The sequence below is a fragment of the Mya arenaria genome, chromosome 11, assembly GCF_026914265.1.
Source record: "Mya arenaria isolate MELC-2E11 chromosome 11, ASM2691426v1".
NCBI classification, from domain to species: domain Eukaryota; kingdom Metazoa; phylum Mollusca; class Bivalvia; order Myida; family Myidae; genus Mya; species Mya arenaria.
Window position 1 is genome coordinate 29,884,969 of NC_069132.1, and position 24,597 is coordinate 29,909,565.

A 24,597-nucleotide genomic window follows, 5' to 3' on the forward strand; every position below is an offset into this window, starting at 1 on the left:
TGTCTAGACGGTGACAGATACAGACCAGAACAGAACAGAACAGTGGCTCAGTACCATTGTGTCTAGACGGTGATAGATACAGACCAGAACAGAACAGAACAGTGGCTCAGTACCATTGTGTCTAGACGGTGACAGATACAGACCAGAACAGAACAGAACAGTGGCTCAGTACCATTGTGTCTAGACGGTGACAGATACAGACCAGAACAGAACAGAACAGTGGCTCAGTACTATTGTGCCTCGACGGTGACAGATTCAGAACAGAACAGTGGTTTAGTACCATTGTACCCAGGTTGTGTCAGATACAGACCAGAACAGTGGCTCAGTACCATTGTGTCCAGACGGTGACAGATTCAGAACAGAACAGTGGTTTAGTACATTGTGTCTAGACGGTTACCGATACATAACAGAACAGTGGCTCAATACTATTGTGTCCAGATGGTGACAGATACAGAACAGAATAGTGGTTCAGTACCATTGTGTCTAGACGGTGACAGTTACAAAACAAAACAGTGGTTCAGTACTATTGTGTCAAGACGGTGAAAGATACAGAACAGAATAGTGGTTCTGTACCATTGTGTCTAGACGGTGACAGATACAGAACAGAACCGTGGTTCATTACCATTGTTTCCAGATGGTGACAGATACAGACCAGAATAGTGGTTCAGTACCATTGTGTCCAGACGATGACAAATACAGAACAGAATAGTGGTTCAGTACCATTGTGTCTAGACGGTGACAGTTACAGAACAAAACAGTGGTTCAGTACTTTTGTGTCAAGACGGTGAAAGATACAGAACCGAATAGTGGTTCAGTACCATTGTGCCTAGACGGTGACAGATACAGACCAGAACAGAACAGAACAGTGGCTCAGTACCATTGTGCCTAGACGGTGACAGATACAGAACAGAACCGTGGTTCATAACCATTGTTTCCAGATGGTGACAGATACAGACCAGAACAGTGGCTCATTACCATTGTGTCAAGACGGTGACAGATACAGAACCGAACAGTGGTTCAGTACCATTGTGTCTAGACGGTGACATATACAGAACCGAATAGTGGTTCAGTACCATTGTGTCCAGACGGTGACACATACAGACCAGAACAGTGGCTCAGTACCATTGTGTACAGACGGTGACAGATACAGAACCGAATAGTGGTTCAGTACCATTGTGCCTAGATGGTGACAGATACAGAACAGAACAGTGATTCATTACCATTGTGTCCAAACGGTGGCGTATACAGAACAAAACATTGGCTCAGTACCATTGTGTCCAGATGGTGACAGATACAGAACAGAATAGTGGTTCATTACCATTGTGTCCAGACGGTGACAGATACAGAACAAAACAGTGGTTCATTACCATTGTGCCCAGGTTGTGACAGATGCAGAACAGAACAGTGGTTTAGTTTATTGTGTCTTGACGGTGACGGATACAGAACAGAACAGTGGTTCAGTACCATTGTGTCCAGACGGTGACATATACAGAACAGAACAGTGGTTCATTACCATTGTGCCCAGGTTGTGACAGATACAGAACACAACAGTGGTTTAGTACCATTGTGCCTAGACGGTGACAGATACAGAACACAACAGTGGTTCATTACCATTGTGTCTAGACGGTGATAGATACAGACCAGAACAGTGGTTCATTACCATTGTGCCCAGGTTGTGACAGATACAGAACAGAACAGTGGTTCAGTACCATTGTGCCCAGGCGGTGACACATACAGACCAGAAAAGTGGTTCATTACCATTGTGCCCAGGCGGTGACAGATACAGACTGGAACAGTGGTTCATTACCATTGTGCCCAGGCTGTGACAAATACAGAACAGAACAGTGGTTTATTACCATTGTAACCAGGCTGTGTCAGATACAGAACAGAACAGTGGTATAGAATATAGTGTCTAAACGGTGACAAATACAGAACAGAACAGTGGTTAAGTACCATTTTGCCCAGGCTGTGTCAGATACAGAACAGAACAGGTGTTCAGTACCATTATACCCAGGCTGTGTCAGATACAGAACAGAGCAGTGGTTCATAACCATTGTGCCCAGGCTGTGTCAGATACAGAACAGAACAATGGTTCAGTACATTGTGTCTTGACGGTGACAAGTACAGAACAGAACAGTGGTTCATTACCATTGTGTCTTGACGGTGACAAATACAGAACAGAACAGTGGTTCAGTACATTGTGTCTTGACGGTGACAGATACCAAAACAGAACAGTGGTTCATTACCATTGTGCCCAGGCGGTAACAAATACATAACAGAACAGTGGTTCATAACCATTGTGCCCAGACGGTGACAGATACAGAACAGAAAGTGGTTTAGTACAATTGTGTCCAGACGGTGACAGATACAGAACAGACCATTGGTTTAGTACCATTGTACCCAGGCTGTGTCAGATACAGAACAGAACAGTGGTTCAGTACCATTGTGTCTTGACGGTGACAGGTACAGAACAGAACAGTGGTTCATTACCATTGTGTCTTGACGGTGACAGGTACAGAATAAAACAGTGGTTCAGTACCGTTGTGCCTAGGCGGTGACAGATACAGAACAGAACAGTGGTTTAGTACCATTGTGTCCAGACGGTGACAGATACAGAACAGAATAGTGGTTCAGTACCATTGTACCCAGGTTGTGTCAGATACAGAACAGAACAGTTGTTAAGTACCACTGTGTCCAGACGGTGACAGATACAGAACAGAATATTGGTTCAGTACCATTGTACCCTGGCTGTGACAGATACAGAACAAAACAGTGGTTCAGTACCATTGTGTCTAGACGGTGACAGATACAGAACAAAACAGTGGTTCAGTACCATTGTGTCTAGACGGTGACAGATACAGAACAGAACAGTGGTTCAGTACCATTGTACCCAGACGGTGACAGATACAGAACAAAACAGTGGTTCAGTACCATTGTGTCTTGACGGTGACAGATACAGAACAAAACAGTGGTTCAGTACATTGTGTCTTGACGGTGACATATTTAGAACAGAACAGTGGTTCATAACCATTGTGCCCAGACGTTGCCAGAAACAGAACAGAACAGTGGTTTAGTACCATTGTGTCCAGACGGTAAAATATACAGAACAGAACAGTGGTTCAGTACCATTGTGTCTTGACGGTGACAGATACAAAACAGAACAGTGGTTCATTACCATTGTGCCCAGGCAGTGACAAATACAGAACAGAACAGTGGTTCATAACCATTGTGCCCAGACGGTGACAGATACAGAACAGAACAGTGGTTTAGTACCATTGTGTCCAGACGGTGACAGGAACAGAACAGAACAGTGGTTCAGGACCATTGTGCCAAGACGGTGACAGATACAAAACAGAACAGTGGTTCAGTACCATTGTGCCCAGGTTATCACAGATACAGAACAGAACAGTGGTTTAGTACCATTGTGTCCAGACGGTGAAATATACAGAACAGAACAGTGGTTCAGTACCATTGTGTCTTGACGGTGACAGATACAAAACAGAACAGTGGTTCATTACCATTGTGCCCAGGCAGTGACAAATACAGAACAGAACAGTGGTTCATAACCATTGTGCCCAGACGGTGACAGATACAGAACAGAACAGTGGTTTAGTACCATTGTGTCCAGACGGTGACAGAAACAGAACAGAACAGTGGTTCAGGACCATTGTGCCAAGACGGTGACAGATACAAAGCAGAACAGTGGTTCAGTACCATTGTGCCCAGGTTATCACAGATACAGAACAGAACAGTGGTTTAGTACCATTGTATCTAGACGGTGACAGATACAGAACAGAACAGTGGTTCAGTACCATTGTGTCTAGACGGTGACAGATATAGAACAGACCAGTGGTTCAGTACCATTGTGTCTAGACGGTGACATATACAGACCAGAACAGTGGTTCAGTTCCATTGTGTCTAGACGGTGACAGATATAGATCAGAACAGTGGTTCAGTACCATTGAGTCGAGGCGGTGACAGACACAGAACAACACAGTGGTTCAGTACCATTGTGTCCAGACGGTGACAGATACAGAACAGAACAGAACAGTGGTTTAGTAGCATTGTGTCTAGGCGGTGACAGATACAGAACAGAACAGTGGTTCAGTGCCATTGTGCCCAGGCGGTGACAGATACAGAACAAAACAGTGGTTTAGTACCATTGTGCCTAGACCGATAAACTATGGTTTGACCAATACTCTATAGGTGTGCGTGCAAAATTAAGTAGAAGAATGAATAAACTGACAAATGCAAGTATATATTCATTATTCGTACAATACGATTGTTGATGAAATTGCGTTATAAAATAGTTATCGTAAACTCTTGATAGTTATTTAGCTCAATTTGGTTATTGCATTTAAAGGCATTGCTTTCATTGTATCATTTTGTGCTTGAATGCACATTTGTTTATTTTGCACATTTTAAAATTAAGAATATTTTAAAATGTAATCAAAATAAAATATAAGCATGGCGTTTAGTTTAGATTAGTTCAATTTAAAATGTATTTATTTCACATCGATTGTGAAGAAAGTTAACCATTGTTTTGACCTATTCTAGACGCATGTTTTGGCACGATGTTGTGCGATAGCGTGGGGATGTGTTGTTATAACGCGTTTGGCAAAATGTTTGAGATAAAACATTGCAAGAAGATGCTAGAAGATGCTGCTTTATTTATGGTGCTTTTCGAACAGCTGTACGGTGGGAGTGGGTGAATATTATAAACTACTGAGCAGTCGTTACATGTAACACGTTGTTTGAAATGTCAATGGCATCTGTCCCATATATGACGGGTTCATCTTTAATATAGTAGCAAATTCTGGGAAACAGAATAATTATCATGAACTTAATTTAAATGCATAGATTGGATTTCTACAAACCATGAATATATTGATCGTTTGAATTTATGTATATTGAGCAAGTTTAAACATGTGGATTAATTGATATTGGATATATGGTCACATTATAAAAATGATATAATAAAATTGGTCAATCGATATTTTGTAGTCAACGTGGAATTAAAAATCATATTAATGCAAATGAAACCAGTGATTAAAATCAGATATCTCTGTGATTGTTTAAACCGAAATAAAACAAAAATCCTTTAATGCAAGCGCTTAATCGTGGACCTCATGAGAATTTAATATTATTCAAATGTCCACGTGTTGTTATTTTTCCATGTAACACTTCACGTTCACTATACTTTAGAAGAAATATTTGATTGACTAGTGCCGTTGTTACACCCTTCAGGAAAATGTCACGATATAAAAGGTACTCCCTCCGCCCCCACCCCATAAAAATTGAGCTTATGAAAGAAAACATAACTTCTGCAAATTGGGTTTTTTGTTTAACTGTTTATAGAATAGCGAGTGAATTAAGTTGTTGTCAAGATGTTTTTTATTAAAAAAGTTGAATTACGACGAGGACTATTTCTCTAAAATTTGAACTAGTGACATAGATTTGGACATGAGGTGACCCACATCCATAAATGTTCGAGAAAACATGCAAACAAGTATTCTGAGTAAGTTTCTCAACAGTTGTTCAAATTATTGATGTTGATTTTTATCCAAAGATTTGATATATTATTACCTGACTTAGTGACCTAGTTTGACATGAACTGACCAATACATTGTATTCATAATTGTTCAAAACAAAATGCAGAAAAACTGATAAAGGTTTTATGAAAATTGACTTTGTGTTAATAATTGTTCAAGAAAGCATGCAAACAAGTTTTCTCATTCGGTTTCATAACAATTGTTAAGAAACTATTAATTTATAGAGGGGATTTGACCTAGTGACATAGCTTTTTTACCTGAGCTGACCCATATTTATATTTCTTAAGGCACTGTGCAGACAAGTATTCTGACCAAGTTTCATGAAAATTGAATAAAAGCTACTGAATTTATGACATGGAATAAAACAAGATTTGTTTACGACACAAGCCCGCTCGCCGACTGTTTTTGTCAAATCCATGATACAATCTGAATGATGATAATAAAAGCTCACCAGAAGGCGCATGATTGGTCCAGAGAGAAGGGCTTGCAAGGTGCTTTGTTCTGGATTCCTCGCATCGCATCCTCCCTGAAAACAAATATAAAAGTAGTAAACTATTACTAGAGTTTTTGCTGCATGTCCCTCATCTAATATTCTGGATCTGTTTTTATACAGCTATTACATGTGAAATTTCTATTTTAATAGCGGGAATTGCCTATTTCATTAAACGTTAATCTTAACTACATGTATGATCATAAAGCATTCGTTAAGATCTTTAAATTCAACTTCGAAAACAAATACAAAATAGTGTAGGGTAAGCAGGACCCTTTCAATATGCATGTAATGATCACTGCAAAACAAAAAGATAAAAAGATGACTGAATGAAACACGTTTGGAATATATATATATATATATATATATATATATATATATATATATATATATATATATATATATATATATATATATATATATAATTTCTAACCATTGCCAGGTAATCCTTACTCGCAAAGTTAAAGTCTTAAATTTTCAGTTCAACGACGTCTTCTATAGATGTCGTAAGGTGGTTAATTATGTTTTAAATCTAGAAAAAAAGATGTTGACTTGCAAACTCATAAAGGAAATATTGTCTTTGTTGAAAATTTCTGCACTTATATTGGTTCCGGGTTATCTACAACACATTCCCGCTTCAATGGCATAATGAATACTTACATCTTCAGAAATATTTCCATAAAACTGAGCATATGTTGTTGTTTTTGTTACCATATACCCGGCTTTAAATCAAGATTATTGTATCTAGTCTATTGTACGTATTTTACTAGTATACGTACTGCATTATTCAATACACTAAATACATCGTCGTTAATAATAATAAATTATAATAACTGTTCATTTCGTACAACAAATATATGTTGAAAACGCACACATGACATTGCTGGAGTTCTATTGGTTAGATAATATATCACTCCGCATGTTTGTAAGCAATTTTATTGGAGAGAAAAAAGTGCTTAATTGGTAATATTTCAGCAAGTCATACGTTTATTTATCATTTCGCTTTTATGATCAAGATTAATTTAAATAAAGTGGTTTATGAGGAAAACGTGTTATTTCCTCTTGAATTCAGACGTTCTGTACTGTCTGTGCTTTAAAAACAACCTGTAATTTCACTGAATGAAACAGCTGATCGGCCTGTATAAAGCAGGTTCTGAGAAGGCGGAGCTTAAAAAGCCCGGTGAACGATTTAGCGCAGTACTTTATAAAAGCCAATGAGCCCTTTTAAATGAAAATGTAGGTTGTATTCTAAAAGAGGTATAGTGTTAATGCTAAGATTTTTACTGGATATCATATAAATTTCATAAAACTTATAAACGGAGTTAAAAAGATAAGAACCATGTTTTGCTTTAAAGTCAATCAGGTCCCTCATTTCGTCGTCGTAATTTTTCTTTGTTGTTTTTTTGTATTTAAAAAGGTTCGGTACCTTATTACTAAGCTATTTTTTCATATATAGAAGCAGAATTGAAGCGATATCAACTGACTAAGCAAGAAAAACACACCCGCACAAACCAGTAAACATGTTTATTAATACCTGGTTTATATTCAACTCGTTTATAAATACCCAGCTCAAACAAGTCAAACAAGTCAAAGGAGTAACGGAAGAGAGCAGACTGAAGAATCACGTGACTTCAAAGGGGTTCTCACATGGGTAATCACGGGTCACAACCGATCAAGTAAATGAGGTAAATCTCCTAATAACTTTCTTGAGAGAAAATATTTCTTAGCCTATAAAAGACTATGCAATTTTCTGCTTCTATATGTGTGAACTATTTTTGATTTGCTTGTAGATTAATGATGCAATCCATGGCCAAATTTTAAGCGTTGCATCGTTCTACGAAATTCGTCAAGTTGAATTTTTGGCAAAGGATGGCATCATTAAAATACAAGCAAATCTTAAATATTTCACACGTGTTAAAGCAGAAAAATCATAATAATTTACAAGCTAGGAAACATTTTCATATATTTTTGTTTAACAAATTATTTATAAATTAACGCCACTTACTTGTTTCTTACATCAGTTGTGACCCGTGGTGACCTATGTGAGAACCCCTTTGAATTCGCGTGATTCTTCACCCTAGGATCGCATAGGATTTCAGCTTTCTTCCCTATTCTAAACCCTGATCATTTAACATTATCAGAAATTATGACATTCTTATGTTTCTATATAGCACACCCTACGGGTAAATTAAATGTTGTATGTTTTCTTTTGTATTGTATATTAAAATACATATTGTTTAAACCAATTCTTCGTCTTTCATCAAAGTTAGAGAAAACATCTTGAAATGGCCAGTTGAAACAAAAATATTATTATTGTTGTTTTGTGTAGACACTCAACCTCACACATATTCCAACATCTATGAACACAAGTATGTTTTAACGTTATACCCTTGCCATAGCCAGTATCAAGATCAATACTAACTAAAACAAACTCGTACAACTCATATAAATTCATATATTCAAAAATACAATTCCATATGATAAATATGTCGTAAGAACAGAGGCGTGCTATTTAGTAAAGCCATGCCATATGATAAATTTACCGTAATGATAGAGGCGGGCCATTAATTAAAACAATAACATAAATTTCCAGATGAACTAATTTTAAGCGTTATTCAAACAAGTACGGTTAGGTTAATGACGAGCTTTTCCCAAACTGTCCTCAAAAAATACTTAAAGCTGCACTCTCACAGATTGGACGTTTTGACAACTTTTTTTATTTTTGTGTCTTGGAACGAGCCAAATTTTGCGAAAATCAATGAACCCCAGTTATAAAAGATTGCTGACAAAACATTGGATCGCAGATTTTTATATTTAAGTTCAAAAATGATGTTTTATGCATTTTTTCTTAAACGGTTTAAGCCATAAAACATTAATTTTCGAACGGAAATATGAAAATCTACGATCTGATTTTTGTCAGCAATCTTATATCATTGGTTTGCAGATATCTACGCAAAAGTTTGCCTTTTCCAAGACAAAAAAATAAAAAGTTGTGAACATGATAAATCTGTGAGAGTGCAGCTTTAATGGATCCCACTAAAAAGGCATTCAATTCGCATCCATTATGTATATTCACCGGGGGTATATTTTAGCTACCATTTACAGTAAGTGAAATCGCCTATATCGGCCTGCTTAAACTACCACGCTTAGTTATTACGAACTTAACAGATTTAGAATACGACCTACATTTTCAGCCAATGAAATTGCAAACAGTCAATCATTAAATACTATGCTGAATCATTAAAACAATTCCACTTTCGCGGAAGACTACTGCCACTCATCCAATACACAATATCTGCGTCATATTTTGCGTTGACAATGTGCCACCTAATGAGGTAGTATTCTAAGACAGTTATATGACCTAAAGTAATATTTTAATGTTAAAGAAGGTCTCGTTCGATACGCTTACTCCGCCCATTCTTCATCATTAAAATGTTACTTCATGTCATCTAATTATTACATGATCCCCGCCTACTGTAAACACATTATACTCTTAGTCAGTTATTGTTTACAATCTTAATGACTTGAAAAGTCTCGCTCGCTTCTCTCGTCCCGCTCTACTTAGTCATTTAGACATATATTTATTTTGGATATGACACAATATGTTCTGACTATAACGATATAGAAAATTAATGGAAGACGTTTGATAGATATTTTGATGACGCTCACGCAGTTGCATTCCAAAGCAATTAATCGATCAAAGCTTATTTGGCAAACAGGAAATTATGTTACCGACAAACTGTTTGTTGTGCATATTTTGCATTTTTAAGTACTAAATATTTGTTTTTTGATTCGTAAATGTCAGGGTTGGCACACACACAGTAAAATTATCGTAACGGAAATACAACTGCACTTAATACACTTCGATATAAAGAAATATGAAATAAACCTAACCCAAAATTCGAGATATCAGAGTTGTAATAAATGAATCTCCACGTTTGAAGTAATGCTGTAAGTATCTTGTTCGTAAAGATTTCCTCTCTTCCTCCGTTTTTTCCCATTTTTTTTTAAATTTATTTAGCACTTGCCAAATGCTATAAAAGTATTCACCATGTTATAACAAGTAATTTAAAAAAAACAAAAAACAAAAACAGCATTAACACCAGTAAAGTCTGCTTATCATAGAATAAGTTCCAAAGCTTACCTTAAGATCTATCTATCGATTTATATATCATTACATTTCATTTCCATTGTGTTACTTGTGTATTATGTCTTAATATTGATGAAATCATTCACGACTATAATTATAGTTGATGTATATTTTAATGTACTATCAAATATAATATTTTTGTATGTATTCTGGGCTGGTGGCCTTTAAGTACAATAAACATTATGTTATGTTATGTTATGTTATGTTAAGCATCGTGACAGAAACGAGATATAGTATGAGATTCAATGCTTCATAAAACCAGCTTCACAGAGTTATAGGAACGAGATAGGGAATGAGTTTCAAGGCTCTCTATTACCAGCTTCACATAGTTATAGGAACGAGATAGGGTATGAGTTTCAAGGCTCTCTATTACCAGCTTCACATAGTTATAGGAACGAGATAGGGTGTGAGTTTCAATGCTCTCTATTACCAGCTTCACATAGTTATAGGAACGAGATAGGGTATGAGTTTCAAGGCTCTCTATTACCAGCTTCACATAGTTATAGGAACGAGATAGGGTATGAGTTTCAAGGCTCTCTATTACCAGCTTCACATAGTTATAGGAACGAGATAGGGTATGAGTTTCAAGGCTCTCTATTACCAGCTTCACATAGTTATAGGAACGAGATAGGGTATGAGTTTCAAGGCTCTCTATTACCAGCTTCACAGAGTTATAGGAACGAGATAGGGTATGTGTTTCAAGGCTCTCTATTACCAGCTTCACATAGTTATAGGAACGAGATAGGGTATGAGTTTCAAGGCTCTCTATTACCAGCTTCACATAGTTATAGGAACGAGATAGGGTATGAGTTTCAAGGCTCTCTATTACCAGCTTCACATAGTTATAGGAACGAGATAGGGTGTGAGTTTCAATGCTCTCTATTACCAGCTTCACATAGTTATAGGAACGAGATAGGGTATGAGTTTCAAGGCTCTCTATTACCAGCTTCACATAGTTATAGGAACGAGATAGGGTATGAGTTTCAAGGCTCTCTATTACCAGCTTCACATAGTTATAGGAACGAGATAGGGTATGAGTTTCAAGGCTCTCTATTACCAGCTTCACATAGTTATAGGAACGAGATAGGGTATGAGTTTCAAGGCTCTCTATTACCAGCTTCACAGAGTTATAGGAACGAGATAGGGTATGTGTTTCAAGGCTCTCTATTACCAGCTTCACATAGTTATAGGAACGAGATAGGGTATGAGTTTCAAGGCTCTCTATTACCAGCTTCACATAGTTATAGGAACGAGATAGGGTATGAGTTTCAAGGCTCTCTATTACCAGCTTCACAGAGTTATAGGAACGAGATAGGGTATGTGTTTCAAGGCTCTCTATTACCAGCTTCACATAGTTATAGGAACGAGATAGGGTATGAGTTTCAAGGCTCTCTATTACCAGCTTCACATAGTTATAGGAACGAGATAGGGTATGAGTTTCAAGGCTCTCTATTACCAGCTTCACAGAGTTATAGGAACGAGATAGGGTATGTGTTTCAAGGCTCTCTATTACCAGCTTCACATAGTTATAGGAACGAGATAGGGTATGAGTTTCAAGGCTCTCTATTACCAGCTTCACATAGTTATAGGAACGAAATATGGTATGAGTTTCAAGGCTCTCTATTATTAGCATCACAGAGTAACAGAAACGAAATGTAGTATGAGTTTCAAGGCTCTCTATTATTAGCATCACAGAGTAACAGAAACGAAATGTAGTATGAGTTTCAAAGCTTCCTATTATCAGTGTCCTTCTCTGTTTTGTCATGACTATTTTGTTTTCATAATATATCACATATCACTTTTAAAACCGAAGATACTCCCTTTACGGCTCGTACACATGAAAGTTGCAGTTTTTATCAAATCCTAAATATTCGAGGTATCAGAATTCGACTTAATGAATTTCAATTGTAGAAGTGATGCTTTGGAAGCTTCTTGTACCCGTAAAAGTTGATTTCAAAGGTCATATTGGGCCGCTTGTTCAGAACTTTGATGAAGTTAAAAACGTTGTTAAAGTCATCGTTGTTATCTTTAAAATATGTTCTGCTCTTGAAGTTTATTGCTGTACTTGTTTTATTTTACCATAAAATCACATTTGTCAACTAGTTGACGTTTAAACGCTAACAACGATGTCGATAATCACGCTGTTAACTTTAACAAAGTCCTGGTCAATCGGCCTTATGTTCGTGTATCTAACCCGACCCTGATCCGAACAATAAGGTTTCGTCTGAAAGGGTATTGCTAAGATTACTATTATGTAAAATAATGACAAAAATACATTATAGCTTAAGTGTTGGCAGTTTGAATTTGAGTTCGATATTTCAAATGGATTTAGAACCAAATTAACAGATTTTTCAATCGTTCAAGGTCAAAAAAGCGTGCATGCAATATGTAACAGTACAATATTTACAATTTTTTCCTGTACACATTAAACCCTTTCAGATGTAACTATATAAAAGATGCACTATTACTCCAAAACGAGATGTACTACAATTATTACAATTGTTTTAATTAATCCAAAGAGAAGAATAAATATCGAAAGCAGTGTTTTTTTTACGAAGGATTCTGTGTTTAATTTAAAAGACAAATGTAGAAAACACGGTATTTTGTACCTTTTAAGACGATAGTAGGTCAATGTAAATCTTTTAGCACTCACCAGTCATTTAATATTTGTGCGTTTCAGCTATTTAATACATGGTTATAATATTGTTATCAGTAATTAATAATTCCAAAAAATACATTATTCAGTAAGTAGTTAAAGATTTATCAATCAAAAATTATATGTATATATATTGATTTTAATTATGAGCGTCACTTTAAGGTAGCCAAAGTAATATGTGGTCACCAGGCGACAAGTATTGTTATTTTTAGGAAATATATCGAATAAATAAAAAATCTGAATCGAAGGATTTCACAAGCATAAGTTCAACTTATTTTTATTGTGAGATATGGCAATGTAACTTTTAAACTGTTAAAGATATGCCCTTAGAAATGTTCACAGTACTGTACTGGGGATAGCCGTATTATGTACTGGGGATAATTTCAAAGTTGAGAAATTTGTGTCCTGGTGATAACATATATATAATGGGACACAAATTGATAGTAACACTGTTAATATACAATATGCATGTATATGTCTATTTCGAACTTTCAGATAATCTGCAAAAAGTGAGAGTACAATTTGATAAGAAATTATTGAGCAAACTTTAGTTAACAATGAGTTTGATCCATGCTCTCCTAAATGAACGTATATGCACGCTGCGTAAATATCAGGGTTGGTCACAATACATTCTTTCTCACTTAAATGAACGAACAGAGACCATTATTCTGTTCTAAGTAATACCAATATCGACCCAAGCTAAAAAAAGCTTTACGTGTTCCAAATTTGATCACAATATCTCATTCCCTACTGGTGACATTCTGTGTGCAAAAACGTACCAACTTGATTACAAAGCAATACTATATATATGAATAGCAAACACTACAAAAATTCTACGGCCGTATGTTTTGTGTTACTCAATAAATCAGATTACCGGCGTATTTCAAATATTTAGATATTGATGCTTGTGAAAAACACATCATGGTTAACTAATATGTATGAATGAAACAGTTTTAAGTGCATACAGATACAAAAAAACAACAACATGTTTTTGCTCTCATCCCTCGATATGGACAACATCGAACAATTCCCCTCGGGCTCGCGTATAGATAAAAAGCCGTAATCATTATCACAGTCTCGTTATTCTAAATACATCGTTACTATCCTCAGTCCACTTAATAGCTATCCCCTGTGCAGTTATTTATTTGCTTCATCTATCCCCAGTACACTGCCAGGGCATCGAAAGGTATGAATATCTCCGTAACAACAAAATATATCATATTGATATTGTACACATTACTAGATTATGTATTTACAATGAAATAGCTCGATTCAGTTTTTATTCTTATTTTCAATTTGTTGATTTATGTTTGAAATCGTACCACATAAATTAACATTTGTGAGCGATCATGCAACTTTCGGAATGAATTGGGCTATTATACAAAAGAGGAGACATATTTCCATCATAGTCGTATATTGCACAGTATCAAGTAATTCAAAACTCTTCGATTTTGTTAAATATATCAACATAAAATACAAAAAAAATGATAGAAAACTGACCATGTGTCAAAATCAAACGCTTATCGATTGATCATTTTTTAGCTATATCCGTTGTCCATTCCCACACAGTGGGAAATAAGCTACATATTTTAAAATGTGTATCCTATAGGACGTTATGTCGAAAAGTCATGTCAATTTCAGAATCCTTTCACGTAGGTACCATATCTGTAATTTTCGAAATTGCATGATGAATGTTATATCATAGAAATAGACCCACAATGTTACGTTTCCCAGTAATTTTCAAACTAATATGTTTACTGAACGTTCACTGACCAGTGCGTCAACTTTGTGAACTTCTGCGATTTGAGCAATAACCATAGCCCTTAGCCAGTGGGCCACTTGGTTAAGTTGTCCACGGGTTTTCATTCGGTTAGTTTGCTCATTCAAGTAATGTGATTGGTTAATAATAATTATTGGATAAATATCGACCAATCAATTAACTTATCGACAACCTTTGACAAAACCAAAGAATTAACCACTTTTATACAATCGTCTGCTGAACATCTGACGTAACGTCTCCACATACCTTGATGACGTCGCACTCAAAAGTAGTCCACAAGTACACATACGCGTAGCCTTCAACAACCTGTCGTTCGTTATAATCACACGTATGTACGCCTGTGTTTTAACATTCATCAACTGCGCAATGTATGTGTGTAGGTTCAACCCCATATTAATTATGTTACCAATCATTTACCGCCTTTCAAATTACCGAACTGCGCAAGGAGAAGAGTTATTAGCGTGGCATTCAAAATTCATATTTCGTATGGTAATTCTTCCTTTTTCTGCATTTACATTAATGATGAATTCATTTTTTAATTCATATCATTACTGACTTTACCAAACGTTTTGGTGAAGTTATGCCGTCCAAATTCAGACGTGTGTTCGAACCGCAAATACAATCATGGTGATGATTAAATGTTTCATTTATACTTCCGTTTTTATTTTAAAAAGGCTACGTTATTAAAAACGAACATTATTCGGGGCCGTATTTAAAAAAAGCAACTATTTTTATGAATCTTTGTGAAGGATTTTTTTTTCCAAATAGCATTAAATTAGAAATACTCAAAATGATTGGGCATAAATAAGTATACAATAGCTCAAATATGTAAATAAACAAAGAGCATGTATAAATTTGATAAAAGGCGTTTGTCCATCATTACAATACAACTGTTTTTGTTGACTCAGCACGTGTAAAGCACGTTAGACTACAAATACAAAGTATAATACATAAATTACTATTAACTTCTTGCATTGTCTTATGTCTTGATGGTATATTCCTCATAAGCAATGCACCTATTACGCCATTTCAGGGGTAGCGTATTCATGAACGGGTTATCCAAGCCGCCGCATCCGCAAGAGGTTGCGGTGTCACGATGGCGACGGCCAACGGCCAGTCCACCAACCAATGCCACAAATTTAATGTCTTTGGAGAACTAAGGCGAAATACTATTTATTTATCATTAATATAGTATTGGTTATCCCCCGGATAAAAAAAATGGACATGAACAACGGGCACCAAATCTAAAACTTCAAAATACAGTTATGGTTTCCTCGCACAACACTTCTACGCTATGAAATATAGCTGTATATGAAGGCTGAAGTAAAATGGCAGAAGGCCTTTGGTAATACTCCGGACAGAAAAAATAAGCATATAAATGAACGAAGGAAATTCCAATGACAGGGCTGTGGTTTCTTAACACTGCTCTTTCTCTCTGTTACATATGTATGTGTATTTAGTTAATGCACCAGTCAATTGTAACCACGCCCCCCTCCCCCCAGGTCCGGGGAACAGCGGGAACTTTGACTTTCGGTCCAGCCAAGCCCGGGCAAAATCCTCGCCCTGCGGGGATGAACTGCTGGTACAACCCCCGCCAAATGCCCCCGCACCCCAGGGACTCCAAGTAAGGCCCATTCCCTGCTATATTTGGCGCGAAGACAAAACCACCGCATTCACCCGGCACTGCAGGGCTACCTGGAAGGTAATAACACGACCCATTTCCCCGGCTATCCCCGGTATACCCCCGGACCTGGGGGGGGGGGCGTGGTTACAATTGACTGGTGCATAAATACTTCAACGACTTTTGCAATTATGCTCCGGATCAAAATTAAGTATAACGAATATGGTAAAGGGGAGATTACTTAGTAACTATGAAATGTAAGATTTAAGTTCTCTCGCACTGTAATTCCTCTCATTGCTATCTATCTATTTTCAAAGATCTATTCAAATCACTACAAAGTACGTTTTGAGTTATAACTTCCTTATTCATGCATGATGAGAAAGTTCAAGGTCGAGACAGTTTAGCAAGGCGTGAGAATAGCACGTGTGCATATTGCCCTCTGTCTATGTTTGAAGTTGCGTTGAAATCCCATCACTAGTTGTTGTTATATTCCGTAAAAGGATGTGACGGACGGAGGGACAGACGGACAGACAAAAAGACTACTTTATGCTCTCAATTCTAGGACGGGGGCAGTTTCAAAAAGTTTAAAAAGCAGTTTCCTTCACATTAGATGATTTTACATGTTTTGGCAGTAAGCATAAAATGCGATAAATTTAAGAAAAAAAATGTATGTATATTTCTGCATAAAATAAGTTATTTTTGGCAGTCTCCGCGGGAGGTCTGTTATCCCGATTCAATTAGCCATTAATTCGTTTAAATTTTGAATATTTCAACAGAACAGACGTAACATATATTGGACATATAAGTACATCGTCTAAACACATAAAATTATCTCATACATTTCAAACTTGGTTCGACATTTTTTAGACAAAATCTTTTAATAGCAAGCATGGGAAGTGAAGTTAAGTAGTTATCCCAACATTGCCATTAGGTTGCACGCGACATTAAGCAGTTAGTTGCAGGGAACGTAAAGCAGTAAGTTGCAGGTGATGTAAAGCAGTTAGTTGCAGGGGACGTAAAACAGTAGGTTGCAGGGAACGTAAAGCAGTAAGTTGCAGGTGATGTAAAGCAGTTAGTTGCAGGGCACGTAAAGCAGTAAGTTGCAGGGGACGTAAAGCAGTATGTTGCAGGTGATGTAAAGCAGTTAGTTGCAGTGGACGTAAATCAGTAGGTTGCAGGGAACGTAAAGCAGTAAGTTGCAGGGGACGTAAAGCAGTTAGTTGCAGTGGAGGTGAAGCAGTAAGTTGCAGTGGACGTAAATCAGTAAGTTGCAGTGGACGTAAAGCAGTAAGTTGCAGGGAACGTAAAGCAGTAAGTTGCAGTGGACGTAAAGCAGTAGGTTGCAGTGGACGTAAAGCAGTAAGTTGCAGGGAACGTAAAGCAGTAAGTTGCAGGGGACGTAAAGCAGTATGTTGCAGTGGACGTAAAGCAGTTAGTTGCAGTGAACGTAAAGCAGTTAGTTGCAGTGGACGTAAAGCAGTAAGCAGTGGACGTAAAGCAGTAAGTTGCAGTGGTTGCATGTGACGTAAAGAATATATCCGAATATTGCCATTAGGTTGCATGTGACGTAAAGTGTTATCCCAATATTACCATTAGATTGCATGTGACGTAAAGTAGTTATCCCAATATTACCATTAGGTTGCATGTGACGTAAAGTAATAATCCCAATATTGCCATAAGGTTGCATGTGACGTAAAGAAGTTATCCCAATATTGCCATTAGGTTGCATGTGACGTAAAGTAGTTATCCCAATATTGCCATTAGGTTGCATGTGACGTAAAGTAGTTAACCCAATATTGCCATTAGGTTGCATGTGACGTAAAGTAGTTATCCCAATATTGCCATTAGGTTGCATGTGACGTAAAGTATTTATCCCAATATTGCCATTAGGTTGCATGTGACGTAAAGTAGATATCCCAATATTGCCATTAGGTTGCATGTGACGTAAAGTAGTTATCCCAATATTGCCATTAGGTTGCATGTGACGTAAAGTAGTTAACCCAATATTGCCATTAGGTTGCATTTGACGTAAAGTAGTTATCCCAATATTGCCATTAGGTTGCATTTGACGTAAAGTAGATATCCCAATATTGCCATTAGGTTGCATGTGACGTAAAGTATTTATCCCAATATTGCCATAAGGTTGCATGTGACGTAAAGAAGTTAACCCAATATTGCCATTAGGTTGCATGTGACGTAAAGTAGTTAACCCAATATTGCCATTAGGTTGCATTTGACGTAAAGTAGTTAACCCAATATTGCCATTAGGTTGCATTTGACGTAAAGTAGATATCCCAATATTGCCATTAGGTTGCATGTGACGTAAATAATATATCCGAATATTGCCATTAGGTTGCATGTGACGTAAAGTGTTATCCCAATATTACCATTAGATTGCATGTGACGTAAAGTAGTTATCCCAATATTACCATTAGGTTGCATGTGACGTAAAGTAATAATCCCAATATTGCCATTAGGTTGCATGTGACGTAAAGTAGTTATCCCAATATTGCCATTAGGTTGCATGTGACGTAAAGTAGTTATCCCAATATTGCCATTAGGTTGCATGTGACGTAAAGTAGTTATCCCAATATTGCCATTAGGTTGCATGTGACGTAAAGTAGTTATCCCAATATTGCCATTAGGTTGCATGTGACGTAAATAATATATCCGAATATTGCCATTAGGTTGCATGTGACGTAAAGTGTTATCCCAATATTACCATTAGATTGCATGTGACGTAAAGTAGTTATCCCAATATTACCATTAGGTTGCATGTGACGTAAAGTAATAATCCCAATATTGCCATAAGGTTGCATGTGACGTAAAGAAGTTATCCCAATATTGCCATTAGGTTGCATGTGACGTAAAGTAGTTATCCCAATATTGCCATTAGGTTGCATGTGACGTAAAGTAGTTATCCCAATATTGCCATTAGGTTGCATGTGACGTAAAGTAGTTATCCCAATATTGCCATTAGGTTGCATGTGACGTAAAGTATTTATCCCAATATTGCCATTAGGTTGCATGTGACGTAAAGTAGATATCCCAATATTGCCATTAGGTTGCATGTGACGTAAAGTAGTTATCCCAATATTGCCATTAGGTTGCATGTGACGTAAAGTAGTTAACCCAATATTGCCATTAGGTTGCATTTGACGTAAAGTAGTTATCCCAATATTGCCATTAGGTTGCATTTGACGTAAAGTAGATATCCCAATATTGCCATTAGGTTGCATGTGACGTAAAGTATTTATCCCAATATTGCCATAATGTTGCATGTGACGTAAAGAAGTTAACCCAATATTGCCATTAGGTTGCATGTGACGTAAAGTAGTTAACCCAATATTGCCATTAGGTTGCATTTGACGTAAAGTAGTTAACCCAATATTGCCATTAGGTTGCATTTGACGTAAAGTAGATATCCCAATATTGCCATTAGGTTGCATGTGACGTAAAGTATTTATCCCAATATTGCCATAAGGTTGCATGTGACGTAAAGTAGTTAACCCAATATTGCCATTAGGTTGCATGTGACGTAAAGTAGTTATCCCAATATTGCCATTAGGTTGCATGTGACGTAAAGAAGTTATCCCAATATTGCCATTAGGTTGCATGTGACGTAAAGTAGTTATCCCAATATTGCCATTAGGTTTCATGTGACGTAAAGTATTTATCCCAATATTGCCATTAGGTTGCATGTGACGTAAAGTAGTAATCCCAATATTGCCATCAGGTTGCATGTGACGTAAAGTAGTTATCCCAATATTGCCATCAGGTTGCATGTGACGTAAAGTATTTATCCCAATGTCATTAGGTTGCATGTGACGTAGTTTTCCCAATATTGCCATTAGGTTGCATTTGACGTAAAGTAGTTATCCCAATATTGCCATAAGGTTGCATGTGACGTAAAGTAGTTTTCCCAATATTGCCATAAGGTTGCATGTGACGTAAAGAAGTTATCCCAATATTGCCATTAGGTTGCATTTGACGTAAAGTAGTTATCCCAATATTGCCATTAGGTTGCATGTGACGTAAAGAAGTTATCCCAATATTGCCATTAGGTTGCATTTGACGTAAAGAAGTTAACCCAATATTGCCATTAGGTTGCATTTGACGTAAAGAAGTTATCCCAATATTGCCATTAGGTTGCATTTGACGTAAAGAAGTTATCCCAATATTGCCATTAGGTTGCATTTGACGTAAAGAAGTTAACCCAATATTCCCATTAGGTTGCATGTGACGTAAAGTAGTTATCCCAATATTGCCATTAGGTTGCATTTGACGTAAAGAAGTTATCCCAATATTGCCATTAGGTTGCATTTGACGTAAAGAAGTTAACCCAATATTGCCATTAGGTTGCATTTGACGTAAAGTAGTTATCCCAATATTGCCATTAGGTTGCATGTGACGTAAAGTAGTTATCCCAATATTGCCATTAGGTTGCATTTGACGTAAAGAAGTTATCCCAATATTGCCATTAGGTTGCATTTGACGTAAAGTAGTTATCCCAATATTGCCATTAGGTTGCATTTGACGTAAAGTAGTTATCCCAATATTGCCATTAGGTTGCATTTGACGTAAAGAAGTTATCCCAATATTGCCATTAGGTTGCATTTGACGTAAAGTAGTTATCCCAATATTGCCATTAGGTTGCATGTGACGTAAAGAAGATATCCCAATATTGCCATTGGGTTGCAAGTGAGGTAAAGTAATTATACCAATGTATCGATTAGGTTGCCAGTGATGTCTGTATCTGGTCGGTGTAAATGTACTGGAAACTGATCAATGGGGTTATATGACTACTTATGTAACACTTAAGATCAATGATTAGTTTTTATTTGAATTTTGCTTCTATCAATTAATGATCGGACATGTGTGAGGTCGAGTACTGTAGATCTAGGCCTGTCCTCCGCAGTCTACCATTCTAGAAGGTATCAAACTATGGCCGTATCTAGTAGTCATACAAAACATGACTTTGATATTGATGTTAGCTGCACCCGTTTCCATGTTTTTTGTGAGTTATAATAAACAGGTTGTTTTTTTTGCTTTTAAATATGATCACGGTAGGATTTTTACTCTCTTCATATGCGTAATAAAGACTTTTGGATAGGGAATAGCCCAAAGTGAATCCATCCAATTTGAAAAGCAAAGCGCTGACAATGTGGACAAGATAAATCGACGCCTTGATACGTTCATCTTGCGAGCTGTTGCAGTCGAGTGAACCACATATCACAATTCCACAATACCGCTTTGTCAGAGCGCTCATTACTTAAGCAAATAGAGTGGGGGCATTCTCGGGTACAGAGGCATAAAGGAGACATACGTGTTATTATAAACAAACAATCTGAATCTGAAACATATCTTTATGATCGCAGAGAAAATAGAAATCGGTTTAAGGTTTACGATAAAAATAAGATTTTCGCTTTATCGAGCCATTGGTTTTATTGTTAAGGTGACACTCTTATTCAAAATCAATACGTACACATTTATAACAAACATAAATGTTGAGCGATAAACCTTTGACTATTTACTAAATAATACATCTTTGCAACATATTAATTACTGATAACAAGATTTTAACCGTGTATTTAATTACTGAAAACGCAAAAATATTAAATGACTTGTGAATTCTAAAATATTTACAGTGATTAACTATTGTCTCATAAGGTAGAAATAACGTGTTTTCTGCACCTTTCTTTCAAATTCAACACGGTGTCCATGATAAGATCCATTGTTTTTGATATATATTCGTCCTTTTTGGTAAATTAAAAAAAAAATATGTATTCATTGTGGTATAACTTATTTGGGAGTAAGAGAGCAGCTTTACTGCCTGGTAATGTAATATAATTTTAATATCATTTAAAAGGTAGTGCTAACTGATTACTTATATGTAGCATAAATGACCGAAAAGTTACTACAGAAAAGTCATTGAAGTTTGTTATTTTGTTAATCATTTCAATGGAAATCGAATATATCAATATGTCAAGGTCAACACTGAGTGTATGCAAAATGTTTCATATCAATTTAATATTTACATATGCTCCACCTACGCGCTTCCCCCCTTTGATGATACCAGAATAAAACAGGATCACCAGGCATTGCGTTTTCACAATACCGTAGATCGGGTACCTTAATAGCATCGAGATCATTGCCTGGCACGGAAGGTGCTATACTGTCAGGGCCCCCTAGCATCGAGATCATTGCCTGGCACGGAAGGTGCTATACTGTCAGGGCCCCCTAGCATCGAGATCATTGCCTGGCACGGAAGGTGCTATACTGTCATGGCCCCCTAGCGCCGAGATCATTGCCTGGCACGGAAGGTGCTATACTGTCAGGGCCCCCTAGCGGCCCCCTAGCGCCGAGATCATTGCCTGGCACGGAAAGTGCTATACTGTCATGGCCCCCTAGCGCCGAGATCATTGCCTGGCACGGAAGGTGCTATACTGTCAGGGCCCCCTAGCGCCGAGATCATTGCCTGGCACGGAAGGTGCTATACTGTCAGGGCCCCTAGCGCCGAGATCATTGCCTGGCACGGAAGGTGCTATACTGTCAGGGCCCCCTAGCACCGAGATCATTGCCTGGCACGGAAGGTGCTATACTGTCAGGGCCCTCTAGCACCGAGATCATTGCCTGGCACGGAAGGTGCTATACTGTCAGGGCCCCCTAGCACCGAGATCATTGCCTGGCACGGAAGGTGCTATACTGTCAGGGCCCCCTAGCACCGAGATCATTGCCTGGCACGGAAAGTGCTATACTGTCAGGGCCCCCTAGCACCGAGATCATTGCCTGGCACGGAAGGTGCTATACTGTCAGGGCCCTCTAGCACCGAGATCATTGCCTGGCACAGAAGATGCTATACTGTCAACGCCTCTAGCACCAAAATCATTCCCAGGCACGATCATTGTTTTACTGAATTTGCTTGTTTTTGTTTGAAGAAAATGTGTTAGGTTTTGGCATAGCATTAGTGTCATCATCATCATCATTGTCGTGTGAAAATTAAACATTGAAAAATATAATAAAATCCCATAAGTTCAACGCAAGTATTCACAGAGGCATATAATACATTGAACTAAACACCAGAAAGCAAAACTAGTTAATTAAAGCTGCACTCTCACAGATTGAACGTTTTTACATTTTTCTGTCTCTGAACTAGCAATTTTTGCGTAAATATGTGCAAACCAGAGATAAAAGAATGATGACAAAAGATGAGATCGCAGATTTTGATATTTCCGCTCCAAAAGTGATGTTTTATGCATTTTTCTTAAACCGTTAATAAAAACGGTAAATCTGTGAGTGTGCAGCTATAAAGTGCAGCCTCCAAGTGTATTGCTTGTTTGTTAATTAAAATACAAGTCTAAACTTATATCTAATATATTTAGACAAAAGCATGTACGCAGTATTGACAATTCCATGTGCAAAGAAAGGTCAATGGCTCCAGTAATGTTCATGCTCTAGTTCTCTCATTGTGATTTTATTGTTTCAACCTGGCGCATGAATAAAATTTTTAATGGCATTTAATTGTTGTAGTGGGCCCAAGGGCGTACTTAGATACATTAAGCATGTACTCGCGACCTGTTTGTATTGGGGTCCGGGGGCATCCTCCCCCGGAATGTTTTTTGAAGGTGCAATTTGGCGTATATTTCATGACTTTTTTGTACTTTAAAAACGCTAATATTTTATACAAATCACATGTAAAAAATAAAGATGATCCATTTTACTTAAATTCGACTGTTGTGGGTACCACTGTGCCTTACCCGGTTAAGGGTTGGGTTTTTACATCAAATTTCGCAATTAAAAAGTTTGTTATTTTTGTCCGTTATTTTTTCAGTAGTACGCGCTCGAGTATCTGTGTCACGCTATGTACTCCGCTGGTGGCAATTCATGCAAGGGGGGGGGGGGGGGGTTAAAAAATTAAGAAAGATTGTGAAGTCTTCCAAGCTACTCAATCCACCTAGAACGGCTTTGCAAAGTAATAAAAATGAGAGCAAGACCTAAATTATACTCAATTTTACTTTGGTTGCATACAGATAGCTTATGTTTATCTTATCTTATATTTTAAACAAAACTGAAGACTACTGGAGTGACACACATCAAATCTGGAGGTACTCGTTTGCATTTTATGGAGACAGATATTAAACAGTTTCAGTATTTGTAAAAAGTGACCAAAACGCTTGGAACAATGATAAATGATTGTTCAAAATAGTAATCTTGTTAAGGGTTATTGGAAATATGACAGGGTATGGCCTAAATTGCCGAAAAGCTTAAGTAACACTGTTTTTTTATGTTTCATTTCTTATAGGCTTTTATTTAAAAAAGAATATGTTCAATTGAGTATCGATCAGTAG

General features: G+C 37.2%; 1 protein-coding gene across 4 annotated transcripts in view; it reads right to left on the reverse strand.

Moving 5' to 3' along the window:
* The window catches only part of LOC128209806 (protein trachealess-like), a 75,247-nt gene that overhangs the window by 41,644 nt on the left and 9,006 nt on the right, over positions 1–24,597 (reverse strand). For 2 of the 4 annotated variants that reach the window (XM_052914024.1, XM_052914023.1), the window contains exon 2: positions 6,004–6,078. In XM_052914024.1, the coding sequence (XP_052769984.1) occupies positions 6,004–6,078 (75 nt within the window). Of the gene's footprint in view, positions 1–6,003; positions 6,079–8,047; positions 8,167–14,874; positions 14,926–24,597 lie in introns of those variants that run through there. The other 2 variants (XM_052914025.1, XM_052914026.1) reach the window with 2 other exon arrangements.